The sequence below is a fragment of the Aquila chrysaetos genome, chromosome 17 (assembly GCF_900496995.4).
Source record: "Aquila chrysaetos chrysaetos chromosome 17, bAquChr1.4, whole genome shotgun sequence".
Classification (NCBI taxonomy): domain Eukaryota; kingdom Metazoa; phylum Chordata; class Aves; order Accipitriformes; family Accipitridae; genus Aquila; species Aquila chrysaetos.
In genome coordinates, this window is record NC_044020.1 from 7,611,586 (window position 1) to 7,627,656 (window position 16,071).

General features: G+C 42.8%; 1 protein-coding gene across 7 annotated transcripts in view; it reads right to left on the minus strand.

The window, feature by feature from the left end:
- The window catches only part of TBXAS1 (thromboxane A synthase 1), a 246,881-nt gene that overhangs the window by 159,610 nt on the left and 71,200 nt on the right, over window positions 1-16,071 (minus strand). Inside the window, exon 1 of one of the 7 annotated variants that reach the window (XM_041129478.1) lies at window positions 10,321-10,711. The exons of 5 other annotated variants lie outside the window; for them this stretch is intronic. In XM_041129478.1, coding sequence (XP_040985412.1) covers window positions 10,321-10,333 — 13 coding nt within the window. In that variant the 5' untranslated portion in view covers window positions 10,334-10,711. Of the gene's footprint in view, window positions 1-10,320; window positions 10,712-16,071 lie in introns of those variants that run through there. One more of the 7 variants, XM_041129479.1, reaches the window with a different exon arrangement.

Consider the following 16,071-nt stretch of genomic DNA (forward strand, 5'->3'; position numbering starts at 1 on the left):
TTGCATGAGCTCTCCCTTTCTCTCTGCCCTTACCCCATGCCTTTCATTGCCCTCTTCTCCTTCTGCTGTCCATCACCTGCCCTGGATCACCCAAAGAATCAGATGGCATCGAGATCTCACCTCAATGGATCACATCACCCAAAAGGATCAGATAGCACAATACAATTCAGTCATGTCGATTCACCACGCCAAAGCCTGCACACAGACAGCTCGAAGCCACCTGGGCAGTTTTGGCAGGGCACTACCCTTTCGCCCCCAAAGATCACTTGCCAGTGAAGTTCTCTAAGGAGAACACAGCCTCATCTCACTCTCCTCTGCCTGGGTGTGCCTGCATTACAAAAGCAAGACATGTTTTGGACCTTTTTCAGCCTTTTCTTGAGACATTTACAGTTTAAAACAGTCAGGTTTCCAGGAGGGAATTAAGAAAAGCACATCATCCTTTCTGGTATTTGCTGTCTCTCCCCATTAACCAGGTTAATGGCTGATTCTAATAGGCTGGTAACTGAAGAGTCGGCGGGAGGGAGGGGAAGCCAAGCAAGTAAATACACAATTGTGAGCCTGACCTCAATAGCATGCAAGATTTCCCAGTGCATGGAACACACGCAGTCCTCAGATTTTCTCACAAACCCCACCATATGTTTTTAACATTTGAGTCGTAAGCACCAGCACTGCTTAAGTGGCATGGCTGGACAGAGCAGCTGCAGCCAGTTAACAGTCCCGCAGGGACCACTTCTGGCCCACTGGTAACAACCTGGCACCCTGCTTCAGAGCAAATACCTAAAGGAAAGAGAGTCAGAGGACTGGGAAATGGGATACACTGTGTGTTATCTTTCTTTGGGAAGGTAACACATTTTCTAGGTGAGGGAACAGTGGAAGATGTACACAAGCTTCAGTAATGCATTTGGTCTGGTGGCAGGCAAACAGTCATCACACCCAAAGGGATGAAGATAAGGATAAAAATCGAGAGACAGCAAACATGCAAGCTGTAGGGAAATGAGTATGGACTGAGTTGAAGGAAAAAGTACAGGCATGAATGGAGGAAACCTATAGATTTCTCAAGGGTCAGGCTTGGGACAAACCTTGTTCAATGTTTTGAGGGCTGACTTGGGCACAAAAAGCAGACAGACTTCGGTGAAGTATGTTCATGGTTCTGGGTTGAAAGACAGATTCTTTCCTCAGCAGGCAGAGTAATTGAGATTGTCGTATCAGAAGAACTGGATGACCTAAAGAACCTGAACAACTGCAACAGAGGAGAGTCTTTAGTTGAAAGCAAACCTTCACACCCTTAGAGGGACTACGTTAACTCCAAGAATTTCTGCAGTAGTAGATTATTGTTTGAAAATAACAGAGAGGGGAAAAACCTGGATGGACACATCAACCACAGGATAACGATGATCAACAATTATGATGGAAGCTACAAATGTAGAATATCTGGGATACGCTTTCTCTGGAATGATGCATGGAAATCTGATGAGCCATGTTCAAAAGGAATGAATTAAAAATGGAATGAGTGGAGAAAAGGGTTACAAGGATCCTCAGGGAACAGAAGGCCTGTCTTACAAGTCGTAATTAGGAGAGTTCATTTTAGTAAACCAAAGGTTCATTTTAGCAGACCAAAGGGAGGAGACATGCTTGCTGTCTATAAATGTACTGGGAGTAATCATCAGGGAGGGAATAATATTTATTTAATATAAAGGCCTACATTACTAAAAGATCAAATGCGTACAAACTGGCCATGGATAAGTGTTGCTAGAAATTAGATGAAAGTTATTGACTATCAAAGTAGTAAGATTTTAGAACAGCCTCCCAGTCAGAATAGTGGGGGCAAGAACCTCAAGGAGGGTTTTGAGGCACAAGAGATAAGACATGGATACTTAGAAAAAATGGAGTGTAGGATGAATAACCCAGCCCATCTATGCCAGCCCCTCAAGGTGATACACAGCCACTTCCAAAATAAGAGAGATTCTTCTCGTGGAAAAGATTTACTGCACTTTCATACGTGCACGCTGCATTCACACTTCTAGTTGATTCACCTTAACTTTCCAAAGCATTCCCACATAGTTATGGCCTCATAGGTTAATTCAGCATACTGCAATGAGATTCTCACTTTCTTTTTGTCTTTCTCTTTTCAATCTCATTTCACTTTACAAACTTCATTTCCACAACATCTCTGGGATGGTAAGTGCCCATCTGTCACAGGTGGGGAGTTGGAAGTACACAAGATTAAGCAATTTGCCAAATGCCACACAAGAAGTCAATGGTAGCGCCAGAGACAAGTTGCAGGTTTCTCAGTCATCCTTCTTGGTATCTTACAAAACCATTCCTTCTCTGCCACAGAAACACAGACAGTATATGAAATAGGAATATCAACAAATTCAATCTATTTCTGAGCTTTCAGACATACCACATGCCTGAGGCTTTGGAAAAAGGCAAGAGGAAAACAACCCTACATACACAGTTAACTTTAAAATGCTTTAAATAGAGGGAGGTTTCCTCCTCACCCAACTGTTAGCTTAAGATTCAATTACTTTTATCGTAATATGCATAGCTACAAAGGTAATTAGTCATAAAATTATCTGCACCCTCAAATTATTCCAGCTGCTGTATTTGACTCCCTGATTCTTGCAATGATGAATTCTCCAGACTGATTACATTGGCTAAAATAATATTTCTTTTTATCTATTTGGAAGTTGCCTGCCATTAGCTTAGACCCTGTTTATATCTGCTGTAGAGCTATAATTGCAACCGTACTATTTTTATTAGGACTATTGTCTAGATAACACTTAAACCTGCTAGGCCCTTATTTTACTTAATACTACATGTCACAGAAGACACCTCTTCAGGCTTCTAGGAACCTTTATCAAAAACAGAAAACATGTCATTATGAAGACATATACAAAGAGAAATACAATTTGTGCAATGTGTGTTCATGAAAGGCTCCATATGAGGTCTTGCAGACTCACTGCAATTTCTGATCCTGTGATAAACATATATTTATAACAAGTCAAGAAACTAGAAAAAAAGAGAAAGGAATGATGGATTTTTTTTTTTTTTTTACTAGAGTATGTAATTTCCACTAAATCTCTTTTAAGTTGTCGTCTTTCCAAACTGAGTGTAATTCTCTCCTACACAATCTCTTCTTGTATGTAATTCCACTGGATCGCTAACCATCTTTGTTGTCTTTCTTAATATTACTACATCCTCGAATTACAACAGGAAAACAGAGAATTACAGTGCTCTCTATAGGAGGGAATTCATTGTACAATAGAAGACCATTGCAATGTGTATTTTCACTGTGTGCTCAATGTCTCTCAGATGGATTAGCATAAGCATTCAGCACATCTTACTAATGGTGAATGAATTTTATTAGTTTCCTTTGCTGGCCTCCCTTAAGGGAAGCAAAGCAGTAATTGCGTAATTTAAAGAAATGGAAACAACTTCTTGTAGGACAGACAGACATGCTAGCTAAATCTAAGGAAAACAAACATTTTGGGAATACTCTGACAACACAGCACTGTTTTAGGAGGCAAAAAATTGGCATTTGGAGAAATGAACATTGACTTCTTTCCCAAGAAGGGAGATGGGGACTCTTTTTTTCTCCAAGGAGTTTCTCCATTTCTGAAGAGTCTCCCCCTCCTTCTCAGATCCATCAACAGCAGATTCCTTCAGATTATAAAAATGTTATTTTTAAGGATAAAAGATATGAACCAATCCCATTGTGCAATAGTCTCTCTTAGGTGCCATAGAGTGCAAACAGACTTTGAAATAAGTACTGGAAAAATCACATGTCCACATGTAAACCTTGCATCTTCACCTACAGAATTAGGATTACAGAGTTTAAGCTTTCTCTTCTGATGCAAACTCTGGGCTATCTCATTTTGCTTTAACTCACTTGTGCCTAAGTGGATACTATTTAGACAGGCTGGTTTCAAGAATACCCCAGCTTTAGGAAGCAACATTACTTAGTCAGTGGGTGATAATATCTTGGCCTCCTCAGAGACATTTCCCTTGTATAGTGCTAAGGGTCTCTACCATTGCTTATGAACTGATTATGAAATCAATGCCATTTAATTATCAGCGACCACCAGGTTTGAAACATACATCTGAAAGAACTAAAGGTTATCACAAACTCCATCTGTGTTCAGTTCCCAAATTTTGATCTTTTATTGTGATGACACTAAGACACAAAACAGTGCCCAAATCAAAGCACTAGGCTGCACGCAGAGTACTCCATCAAGGGAAGAGACCTGGAAAGAGCATTACATGTGACTGACATTAATCACGCCACTTAATGCATTACTGAAAGATACTAGGACTATTTCTGTATTTTAACATAGCAGGACAAGCCCAGCTTCCTCTTGTCTAATTCCCACCTTGTATGGATGCAGGCTCTCAAGCATGAAAGGAGAAAAATGTCCTTACAGATTGTACTGGCCTCTGATGCAGAACAGAGCATGCTGCTATCTGTACCATGGACAGGCCAGGCATAGGCATGACAGGTCCCTTTTTACTACCATCTATCACATGGCACCTCTGTAAAAGCCACAAGGTTAAGGGCAGACAAGCCAGCTTGACACACACAAGCCTTGAGGTGAGCCCATACATTCAGCAGGGCATGAGGGGGCACGTGGCTGCTGAGCTACAAGCATCTTCACCCTAGCCATGTGAACAAACACTCGGTGTGATTCATCCTGCTCCCAGACCGACAGTCCAACAGGTAGGACGGACCTACCCTAAACCTATATGGACAGAAATGTGTTGTAATATCTCGTGCAGAACAATATTTTATCCCTTCAGGAACAAGACAAGCTGCAGACCCAACAGCCGTATCACACCAGGCAGTTGACTCTTCACCTATCTTAAAATAATTATTCCAACAAAATCTCCTTGTTTTCATATGGTAAGTTACTCCTCATGTTCTGTCCTGATGCCAAACACTGTTTAAGACCCAAGCCACCCATGTAGTAGCTGGTAGGATCCAAAAGCATGGAAAACAGACACACTAGAAAGCCGTATCAGGCCTCCCAGGAACAAGGGATTAGGAAGAGACAGACAGAAACACGCAGTGCCAACCCCTGCGTGGGCTGGAAAGAGGGCTGTGGAGAGCACTAGGAGCTGAGATAGCACAAGGAAACTAAACAGGAGGCTGCAGTGGAATAAGAATTTGGGACAGCTCTAGGGATCAGCAAGGCCACTGGCCAGCACATAGGACGAGCACAGGGGGTGCCAAGCAGAAGCACAGTCACAGCTTCAACTGTGACCAGTTCATAGACAGAGGAGCTTGGTTTTGGAGGTGGGGATTGAACTGGCTTGTGTCAGCCATTCATTTCTGTTTCTAGATCATCACTCAGGGCTAGATTCTGCAGCAGCATCAGAAAAAGAACCTTGTCAATCCATCTGGGCTTTTTTTTTTTTTTTTTTAAATGATGCTACACACCTGCAAATACCAGATATTTTCCAGAGGAATCAATGTATTTAGCTGCCTTTTCATAACTGCATTCATCTGCACCCAGAAAAGGAGAGAGGGGTTTGGCACCCTCGTTCAGTACAACAGCTATACAGAACTAGATGCTTTGGCACAAGGCACAAAGTCGAGATCAACCACTGCTCCTCCCTCTCCCTGTGAATCAACCACATTCCTAGGGGATTGGGCCACTGGCAGAAAGTAACCACTGCCTGGGACAGAAAACAACTCTTCCATCACACCCTCCCCATAAAGTAACAAGCTGGAGGGACTGTAGAGGAAAACAATGGCATGGGGACAACAGCACAATCAAGCTCCTTATGAAGAGATCATCTCAAATGGAAAACTGTCAGCGCTTGCACTGTATTGCATTTCTTATGTATACGGTACCAAAGTGCCACCACCTACAGAGTCGAAGGTTTGCACATTCCTGGCTCCAAGATAGTCACATATGGTAAATAGTAGTTCCAAAGCAGGGGCTGCCTCCTGGACATCCTCAAAGAAAAGGGGACCCCTGTCTGGTAAATGGTAAGAAATCAAACTATGGGTCATTTGAAGGACAAATTCTGTCCAGAAGTAAGAATCAAAATAATATGAATCACTGTTAAGAAGTGGTGCTAAAAGTTTAACCTGTCTGACATCAGTGTTTGTCCCACAGGAAAAGGGCCGGAGGAGTGACCATTGGAGAATATGGCATCCACTCGCCCCGGGAAGTAAAGGGGCATCCCACCATACCACTGGGGATAGTACGGGGCACCCTGTGAAAGCCATGGAGAATCTCCTGGTGCAAGATCTGACAGCAGCCTACTCTCTGCTGGCTGATCTCTAAACCCAGCCCTTGGGCAGCAGCTACACCAGGAACTGGTGGCATGACCAGAAGGTGAATGGACTCCTGATCCACTGCCAGGTCCTTGAGGGCTTTCATAGAGACAGGACAGTTTAGGGGCTGCTTAAACTTCAGGGATTGAACTGGGTTTTCTTCTGACCACTCTGAAAACTTGGCCTCTCCATCATACATTTGGGTCAACACCTCTTTTTAATTCAAGATCAAAGTTACAGGGTTGATCTGGAAGTAAAAATGAAAGCAAGACCCAGATGAAGAAAGTATATATCTATTCCTCTGACTCTCCTGCTAAAATTTCAAGCTAAAAATGTTAGACACACCCCCCCCTACTTATATGTAAGAATATACATATATTTATTCATAACAACCTCAGGTTATTTATATGACAATGCAGGACGCACAAGAGAATCAGGTCCTCGAAAATACAGGCAAATATCTCAGCTCCTGTAGAACAGGTCATTGCTAGAGGATGATAGATGAAATTCAATTAAAGGAACAGCTTTGAAGCACATCTTTAGAGCAGAGTTCCCCTCTCCCGCAAATCCTTAACACAGTAGCTGGACATTTAGTTTTGTTACATGCCAAAATCTTTGTGCCTTGTAAAGAAAGATGCAGGAGAAGGAATGTTAATGGCCTCTTTTTACAGTAGCCAGTTGTCAGAGGAGGTGGGAGAAAACAAACCACATAGAAAACAATTGCCAATTTGTGGTCTTGACCATTTAAAAATGGATCCCAAAATAGTCTGCTAAATTGTTTCACCCGGAGCAAAATTACCCATGAATACATATGCATGCACACAAAAACAGCATCTCTTGACGCAGTGCTGATGGTGACTGCAGTCAAGGAAGAAGCATTATTGCTTTCCACATTGTGGAAAGATTACAATGCAGTGATTATTCTGAAAGGTTTTCACAAAGCACAATTATTAAGCTAACATTATCCCATTATTGTTTGTTGCTATGGAGATAATATAATCAATATATTTTCTGGATTGATTTTTTTAATACTACTAGCACATTGCACAATATAGCAAGATTTAACTCAATGCATTAACTGATTTTAGTTTATGATTGGCAAAGTCTTGAGGCAATAGATTGCAATCCATCTCACGCCTATTATTCTATCAAGACACTTAATGTCAAAATCTCTGCTGCAAAAGCAAGTTTTCCTTGTTGAAAGTAAGAAAAATGATAACAAATTTCTCTGAAGAGAGGCAATCTTTTAAGCATGAATTTAACACTTATTCCTATTTTTCCTAAGCCAAACAAAAATTACCAGACTACAGAATTAGTAGAAAAGCAAGTTGTGTTTGAACTCTCGACTTAAGATGCTTATTTATTCCAGTGGGGATGTTTTGAGGCATTATCCTCCTCCATGTAATGCAAACTTTTCCCGCAGCAACAGGAAGCTCCGAGAAGGTGGCAGCAATAGCGGTGCTGCGCCAGGGCCCATTAGACGCGAAGGCAGTTTGCAGCCTCGCCACAACCTGATTCTGCACAAGCTTGGAGTCACTCGCTACCTGCTTCCGTGCCCAGCAAAGACAGCGGGCACTCAGTTTTGCTTCACCACCCGTTGAGACCAATGGCCGTTATAGCCACAGCCCTTAGTTTCTTTGCCCATAAAACTGCAAGAACGCTTCCTTACTTCCAGGTCTGCCTCTGCAGACGATAAGCTTTTAGCAAATCAAGTGACTGCTCCTGTGTTAGGACAGTGGTAAGTCTGCACAAACCCGAATCTCAGATCTTTGTGAGACAGTGATATAATATATTAGGAGGCTTCAATTCTGACACTGTTGTTTCAGCCCGTTACCTCTCCTAGGAAGAGACGGGCGCGTCATTGTGCAAGGTCTCAAAGCCTTTTAACATATATTTGCCATAATTGTCCATAGAAGGATTTTAACAGGTTTTCCCCTCCCATATGGCCATACAGTGGTAAAGTGCCTTCGTCTCAGTCCCAGAGGTGCCCATATTTTGCCAGCATGGTTTACACTCAGGCCAAAATTTACAAGCGCAGCATGCTAGACTTTGCATAACTAAATAAAAGGAGTTATAGCAACATTTGAAAGTAATAATGCCTGTTAACTCCAGTGAGAATCATATGGTTAGGCTTTTAGGTGCCACTGTGTGGCTTTAGCTGCCTTGGGTTAGACACCAGTATATAAGCATTTTGGCCACAGAGCGTACAACTGCTTGCATAAAATGAGAAATTATTAATCATAGTAATCACAGTAATTCCACCTTCTCCCTTCCCTGAAGGCACCAGATTGGGTGGTCTTGTCTTTCTATGTGAAGTGGGCTGGGGCCCAGTAATGTAACTTTTGGACTGGCTGGAGGGGATCCATCAGGAATGATCATTCACATATTAAATATGTTGCCTATGCAACACATCTGGCCCTTCTGGCCCAGGGGATAAGTAATAGAGTTAGGAATGTACATTCACAACCCACCCCCTCTAAGATTGCTGCACTGCCACTAACCCAAGCAGAGCTAGGGCTGGTTTATAAGCCACCTCTGCCCTCCTTGCTCCACATGGCATGGATCATTCTCTTCTGCCACATTTCTCAATGATGACACTTTTATCAAAATGGCTCTGAATTGCTATGTTGCCATGTGCCATGGTGTATAAGATAAGTACATACGTAGGGCTGCTTGCCTTCCCACCTTGTTTACTTTTATGTTATTTTATAAAGGATTTTTCTGCTGGACGGGGCTTAGACAAGTAGGTATGATACTCATTCAAACAGGCTACTGTCACCTGTGCAGCCTTAAAGGACACCATCTGCTAGTTCATCAGCACAGTTTCAAATATGAAGGAAATATTCAAATATGAAGAAAAACTTCATTTGTTTCAAACCACTGACTGCATGCTGTCCATCACAATACCTTATCATGCAACAGCCCAAAAATTCTGCAAAAATAAAAACTCATTTAGCTGCGGTCAGTCAGGGGATATCAATTTTGGTAACAAGAATGACACAATTACATTCCTAAGCAATTGGTCTCAATAACAGACAGACAGCACCTCTGGTAAATTGGCTGCAGGCCTGATTTTACCACTCTTATTCATACTGAGTACAACCTACCAGCGAAATCCCCTTTATTTCAGTGCTAGAGGACTAAGATACTACTTAGCAAAAGTAAAGTAATCAGTGTCCTGCTGCAAAGGTTGAGGCTAATCACACTTTGCTTAGTTACATTCTGTAATTGCTGTGTATCTTCTTCTAGCCAAAGATTATTATTTTCTTTTTTTTTTTTAATTAATCAAGTCATTAAAAAAAAAAATTATTATTACTCCACAACACAGAGATTGAACTTTGCTGCTGGAGATTGAGCTCACACATAGCAAAGAGTCATGCAGCAGCGAGAGGCATGGCACAGAAGCATCCATCAAAGGGGAATCCTGTCCCTGCACAGCAGGACTTCTCCTGGAGCTCAGCTTTGCCAGCCTGGCTATCCCTGGCCAGTACATTTACCCAGGCTGCTACAGGAAGATACTGGGGTCCTACAGCCTCACCTCCTGACTTTTCCTCACATATACAACACAGCCTTAGTAGGAACTGAGAAAGGACAGCCCTTACACAGATCACACCACGGTGCAAAAGGCTCTCACAAACCTCCTTTTCTACTCCCACCGCAGCTAGATATAATTTAACCTGAAGCACTTTGCCCGTAATTATGTGAAAAGGTGGATTCGAGACAGGAGGTTGGAGGGGAAAGCCGGCACCACGCGTTGCAGAGCTCCCTTTGCCGGCTCCGCAGCAGAGCTGTGCTCTGGGAGACGGGAGCTGTTCAAATGTTTTGACAGAACATGCCGATTCCTCGGGAATGTTTTTATTCTAGTCAATGTGCCAATTCTGCACAGATTTCCAGTGGAAAGCAGGCAGACAGTCTGGGTCTGCTGAAATAAAACTACTTCACCCAGAAAGAAGAAAAAGTTGCGTTTTCAGACTATTTTTACTCAATTTGTGATTGTATTTGTTTTAGTCAGTTTGTTGGATTGTTTTCAATTTTACCTGGAGACTCCATTTTCTAGCAGGCTCTAAGGACAGGCCAAAAAGCACCAAAACACTGCAGAAAATTAAACTCAAGTAAGAGACCTCAGAGGACTTTTGAGATATAGGTTTGTAAGTAAACAGTGCACAGAGATAAACAGGGAAACCCCAAAAAACTTTACACTAAATTAATGACGTCCTAACTAGAGCTGCTTAGTCTGGTTCTGCAAGAACCCAAACACCTCCATTTTTGCATTTGCGGTTGTCTTTCAAAAGCTTTCTTTTCTCCTTTTGCCTTAGGGAGTTATTTATAGGGCTATTATAATTTGAGGTCTGGTCTTCTCATGGCAGGTCCTCCATCCAGGAAATGAAATAGCATTAGAAAATGAAATCTTGCATTTATGAGGTCTTCGAGATGGCTCCCTGGGGCATTGGGGAAAAAAAAAAGGTAGTGAAAAATATAAACACAAATATAACTACAAGATACTTGCATGGTCCCTAATTCTATCTGTCATGAACTATATGAGACTCTTTATTAAAATAGAGAACCCTGGTATAAGGTCACCAACCGTAGCTTTTTTTTCCCAGAGCTCTCCCATTTCCCTCTTGTGTGTGATCAAGCACCTTTTCCACCCCACCTTGGCTGCAAGGTGCTCCTGTGCAAGACTGTCCTCAGATGTGAACACAAAGAAGGATAACTCAGATGCCACCCTTGCTCTGGCTGCCTTGCCACACACTTTTCACACATTATATGTTGCAGCGTATGAACTGATCAAGGTAGATGTGTTCATCCCTTTGCAAGCTGTAACCTTTGCAAAAATCACGTATCAATCATGCATTTCTTGTTCATACCTCTTCGTACTTCTTTCGTAGGCTACCATGTAGAGCCACAAGGTGCCTTATCCTATCCAGGGCTTGCTCTTTCCCCTCAGTGTATAGACATAACAGCAAATAGAGGCAAATCAGTGAAGATTTTACCTGAATATTCAGATTCTACCTGAATATTTAAAATTGCACCACTGCAACTGTCCAAAGAACATTTCACTTTTGCCTCTCCCTTAATAGAAGTCATCTAAAATTCATGTTGTCCTGGCTTTGGCTGAGATAGAGTTAATTTTCTTTCTAGTAGCTGGTATAGTGTTACGTTTTGGATTCAGCAGGAGAAGAATGTTGATAACACACTGATGTTTTCAGTTGTTGCTAAGTAGGGTTTAGACTAAGTCAAGGAGTTTTCAGCTTCTCGTGCCCAGCCAGCAAGAAGGCTGGAGGGGCACAAGGAGTTGGGAGGGGACACAGCCAGGAGAGCTGACCCAGACTGGCCAAAGGGGTATTCCATACCATGGGACATCATGCCCAGTATATAAAGCTGGGGGAAGAAGAAGGGAGGGGGGGACGTTTGGAGCGATGGTGTTTGTCTTCCCAAGTAACTGTTACACATGATGGAGCCCTGCTTTCCTGGAGATGGCTGAACACCTGCCTGCCCATGGAAGTGGTGAATGAATTCCTTGTTTTGCCTTGCTTGCATGCGCAGCTTTTGCTTTACCTGTTAAACTGTCTTTATCTCAGCCCACGAGTTTTCTCACTTTTACCCTTCTGATTCTCTCCCCCATCCCACTGTGAGGACAGTGAGTGAGAAGCTGCATGGTGCTTAGCTGCTGGCTGGGGTTAAACCACGACAATGTAATATTTAAAAATTACAAAATGGAAGCAGGAAAAAAAAAAAAAAGGTTAATAACAAAGAAACAAAATGAAAAGTTTACAAGGACAACCCAAGACTGTATCATCTGTTTCTCTGCATTGCTTGGTGAAAACAGAAAGAAAAAACAGCAATTTGCAATACATGTTTTTAAAGCACACAGGTTTGTTTAGACTTCCTGTTGAATAACTTTTTTTTTCTTTTTTCTTTCCTTAAAAAAAGAAAAAAAAAAAAACCACCAAAACAAACCACAACTAAAACACACACACGCCCCCAAAGAAAACAACCACAAAAAAATCCAAGTCAGTTCTCAGATAAACCTGATTAGAATCCAGCTCTGGTTGATTCTGGTTTCACATTATCGTCTACACTTAGACTTGTGCTGAGGCCTCTGAGGACGTGGACAATTAGATTAACTTTTGATCTTTATACCTCTCCGACAAGATTGGTCCTTTCTTACACTTCCATGTCTTTCTAGGCAACTTGCATTTCTGGATCAAATTACATAAATATTTAACCAAAAAAAGAGCACTCCAGAAAATAATGTTTCACTTAGTTCTGACAAATTAAGAGAAAGCCGAGCACACAATGGCTGCTTTGCATCTGTCCCACGTCTGCAGCTACTGAAGCCCTCACAGCCCTGCCCCAGTGCCCGTCCTGCAAACCCACCCTGCCCTTTCCAGTACTGCATCCCTTTGACTATGGGCCATGACTAAGACCCAATTTCACACTCAGTCCCTCTTAGGGAAAGTTATATTCCATCTCTACGTCCTGCCTGGGGAGGGGAGGGGAGGAAGAAGGCAGCAGAGGGTCAGGAGTCTTACATCCAGATAAAGCTACCAGTGATGCCACCCAAGGTGCACCGTAGGCAGCCAGAAGACAGTGCACAAAGAATACCAGGGATCTAATGACACATATTTGAACAGGCAGTTCTCCAAAGCCTTCTATTACTCATTTTAATATAAAGCCTTGCAGAAACCGAGCCTGAATAGCTGCAGTGGTTAAGACCCACAGCAGCTGTACCTTCCTACTCTCGGAAAGGGCAGGGGAAGTATCTTGCTTGCCACCCTTTCAGGATGACTTGGTGTACAGAAGGCCAGCTTCTTATTTGAAGAGACATGTCATGCTGTAAACATTTCTAGCGAAGCTTGGGTTAGCAGCACTTGTAAGAAAACCCTAATGAAAATAAATTGTTATGTATTTACCCATATGCTGAGGAGCATATGGCTAATGCATTTAGACACTGCTAATGAAGTTAAGACTCAGCTAAATTTGTTGGCTCATGGATAACAACTGTTCTCAACAGCCAATCTGAGCCTGCTATAATTTTAGCATTACAACTGATACCTGGCCATTATTAGACGTACTGATCCTGCTGACATGGAAGAACTGGTTTTCTGAATATGGATTTCTTCACATCGCAATAAGAAGGCGAGCAGGATATGATGCCACTAAACTCCAGATTTACAAGTAGTGTGAGCAAGTTACAACTTCATTTAAAACAACAGAGACTGCTCTTATTTGTTGCAGCCCTGAGTCTATTGCTTTCCGTTTTTAATTTCAAGGACTGAAAGATTTTTAGTCCAGTCCCATTCTCTCCAGGCCAGTACCACACTGATGTGACTACAGCCAAAACTGAACAGAAGACAATCACACCTAAGAAATATTCCTGCTTTTTTAAGTCCATGTGTAGAAGCCCATTAAGTTTACTACAACGGCTACAGGAGTCCTCCTATTCAGTCACATCACTATTGCACTGCTCCTCAAGGTGAAGGTCCCTACTTCTTGTGCATGATCACAGGGATCCTGCAGTCCCAGGTAAATTCCAGTCTAAGTGATTACACTGGGTCTATCTGTACGCTACTACCATTGCAACTATACATTATCTTCATTCTCTTAACCCAGCTACTTTGTAGCATGGCTGGTTTGTGTTCACTGTTGCTACATATCATGCCAGAGCTGGCTTTAATTTAGCAGTACATGCTGTTTAAAGGCTACACAGCAAATTCCAGAAGGTTATGTGATGAACATGGAAACATACTCTCCAAAAGACACAACACATGGCAAACTTCCCCTACACCACTCTCACGAGCCAGGTGTCGTTATAATGACATCAGACCTCTGCTCTGATGGATCTTGGGTAGTCATTTCTCAGTTGCCACCAAAAACCCATCAAAGATCAATGGTTTTGGTCAAGGACAGAATGGAACAGCAGAGAAGTGTCCTCTGGCACTGTTATCTTGGGGACCCCCCTTACTCAGACACATTCATTTATAGACCAGAGCTCAGGCCTGGCATTAATTTACAGCCCCACTCACTCTGCAACTATTACCAAATCATTTAATCTCCCTCCAGCCTTCAAGTGGCCCAGTCCATTAAAGACAGCAGTGATACCAGCCTCCCCAAATCTACCAGAGAAAGTCCCCAGAGAAGTTGTTCAAAGTGTTTCACCATAACCTGATGAAAAAGCAGACCCATCTATTCCAGAACACCATCTACGTCATTTTGCAGGTGAGTAAAAAGAGGCCCAAAGGGAAGCAAAAGAGCGAGATTTGTTAACCCAGAAAATAAGAAAGCTTTGCCCCGGTCAGACTTGCCAAAAATCACACTGGTAGTCTGGGGAAAGCCAGGAGTATGATCAGATAGTCCCTCTTCTCACTCGCCGTGCTGCCATGGAGCACATCATCCCCCTTCCACTTAACAGGTAACACCTTTCACCTAGAGCTAGCAATTGCCTCAGCCATTGCCTCTTCTCTTCATGCAGTGTTTAATAAAGTATGCCAAAAGGAACCACCAAAACACGGCTTAAAGAATACTAAAACTATGATGCTGTTCATCAATGAGGTCTGCACCTCCTTCTTGGGGCCACTGCTGATGTCTACGGGAAACACTCACCCGGCCCTGCACAGCAAATAGATGTGGGAGCTGGTCTAGGCAGAAGCCACACAGTCAACACACCACTCCTTGGAATAAGGTACCTGTTTCTTCTCTCAAATGAAAAACAGTATAGTCCAAAAGAGCAAAAGCATCTGTCATGACCACTACACCTTCACCGCTTGGGTCACCATTATTCACCAGCAAAGCAGCAATGATTCACCCCCCTTCTGTCACGTAAAATTTGCCAGTTGCTTTGTGTATCCTACTACTGTCTCCAGCTTCCATAAACATTATTTAAAGTTGACATCACATTCAGGGATGCCTTGCAAACACAGCTATCAGAAACATCAAGTGCAAAAAAGCCGATAACATCGTGCCTCTATAGAGGGGTTTGAGGTGTACACACTGCTCCCCCAGAGGCAGGCTCACCCTGCTGAGACCCCAACAAGCTCAGGGAGAAGCTGGGGTGAGCCATGGCACAGCTCTGCCCAATGCTATTCTGAAAAACCAAAGGTCCAGCTCTCGCCGAAGGGTGCAAATAGCATCTACTCAAGTGGGAAACAGCTAATTGCAATGTCTTGATTTCCTGCATTAGGTTCCCACAAACAGATACTGCACTGACTTTGTCAGAGTATCTGACAACGCTAACGTCTGATCAAAGGAGGTAGCAGAGTATCAGCTGAAACTAGGAAAATACGCGTATTTGAAGGGGAGAGAGACTGGCTTTATAGACGTATGAATATACACATAAAAACACATCTAACCCCAGGTTTTCTGTCATGTTGCAGACTGTGACATGGCTAGGTTTAGATCTACACCACATGTATTCATGTCACATGAAATGCATCATACACAAGCCTCCCAATAAAGGGGGGGTCCCAGGATGTAAGAGAAGACCTGAGACACCTCGTGAGGTCTGTTCAGGCAGTCAGCAGCCCACGGCAGATGTGCACAGCCGACTGGGGGACGTAAAGCCAGGTTGGCTGGTGATGCCACATCCACCCTCTCTGGTTCCATGCAGATAGCTATCAAGTGGCAAAACACACACTCCCTGTCCCATTCCCCTCTGGTTTATCTGTGCAAAGCAACACAAAACCATATGCAGGCTTTCACTGTCAGTGTAAGCCATATTATTCTTGTAATTAAATCCAGGTCCACAGCCTATTTTAGAGCTCCTCTTCTTCCCTCCCCACCCCACC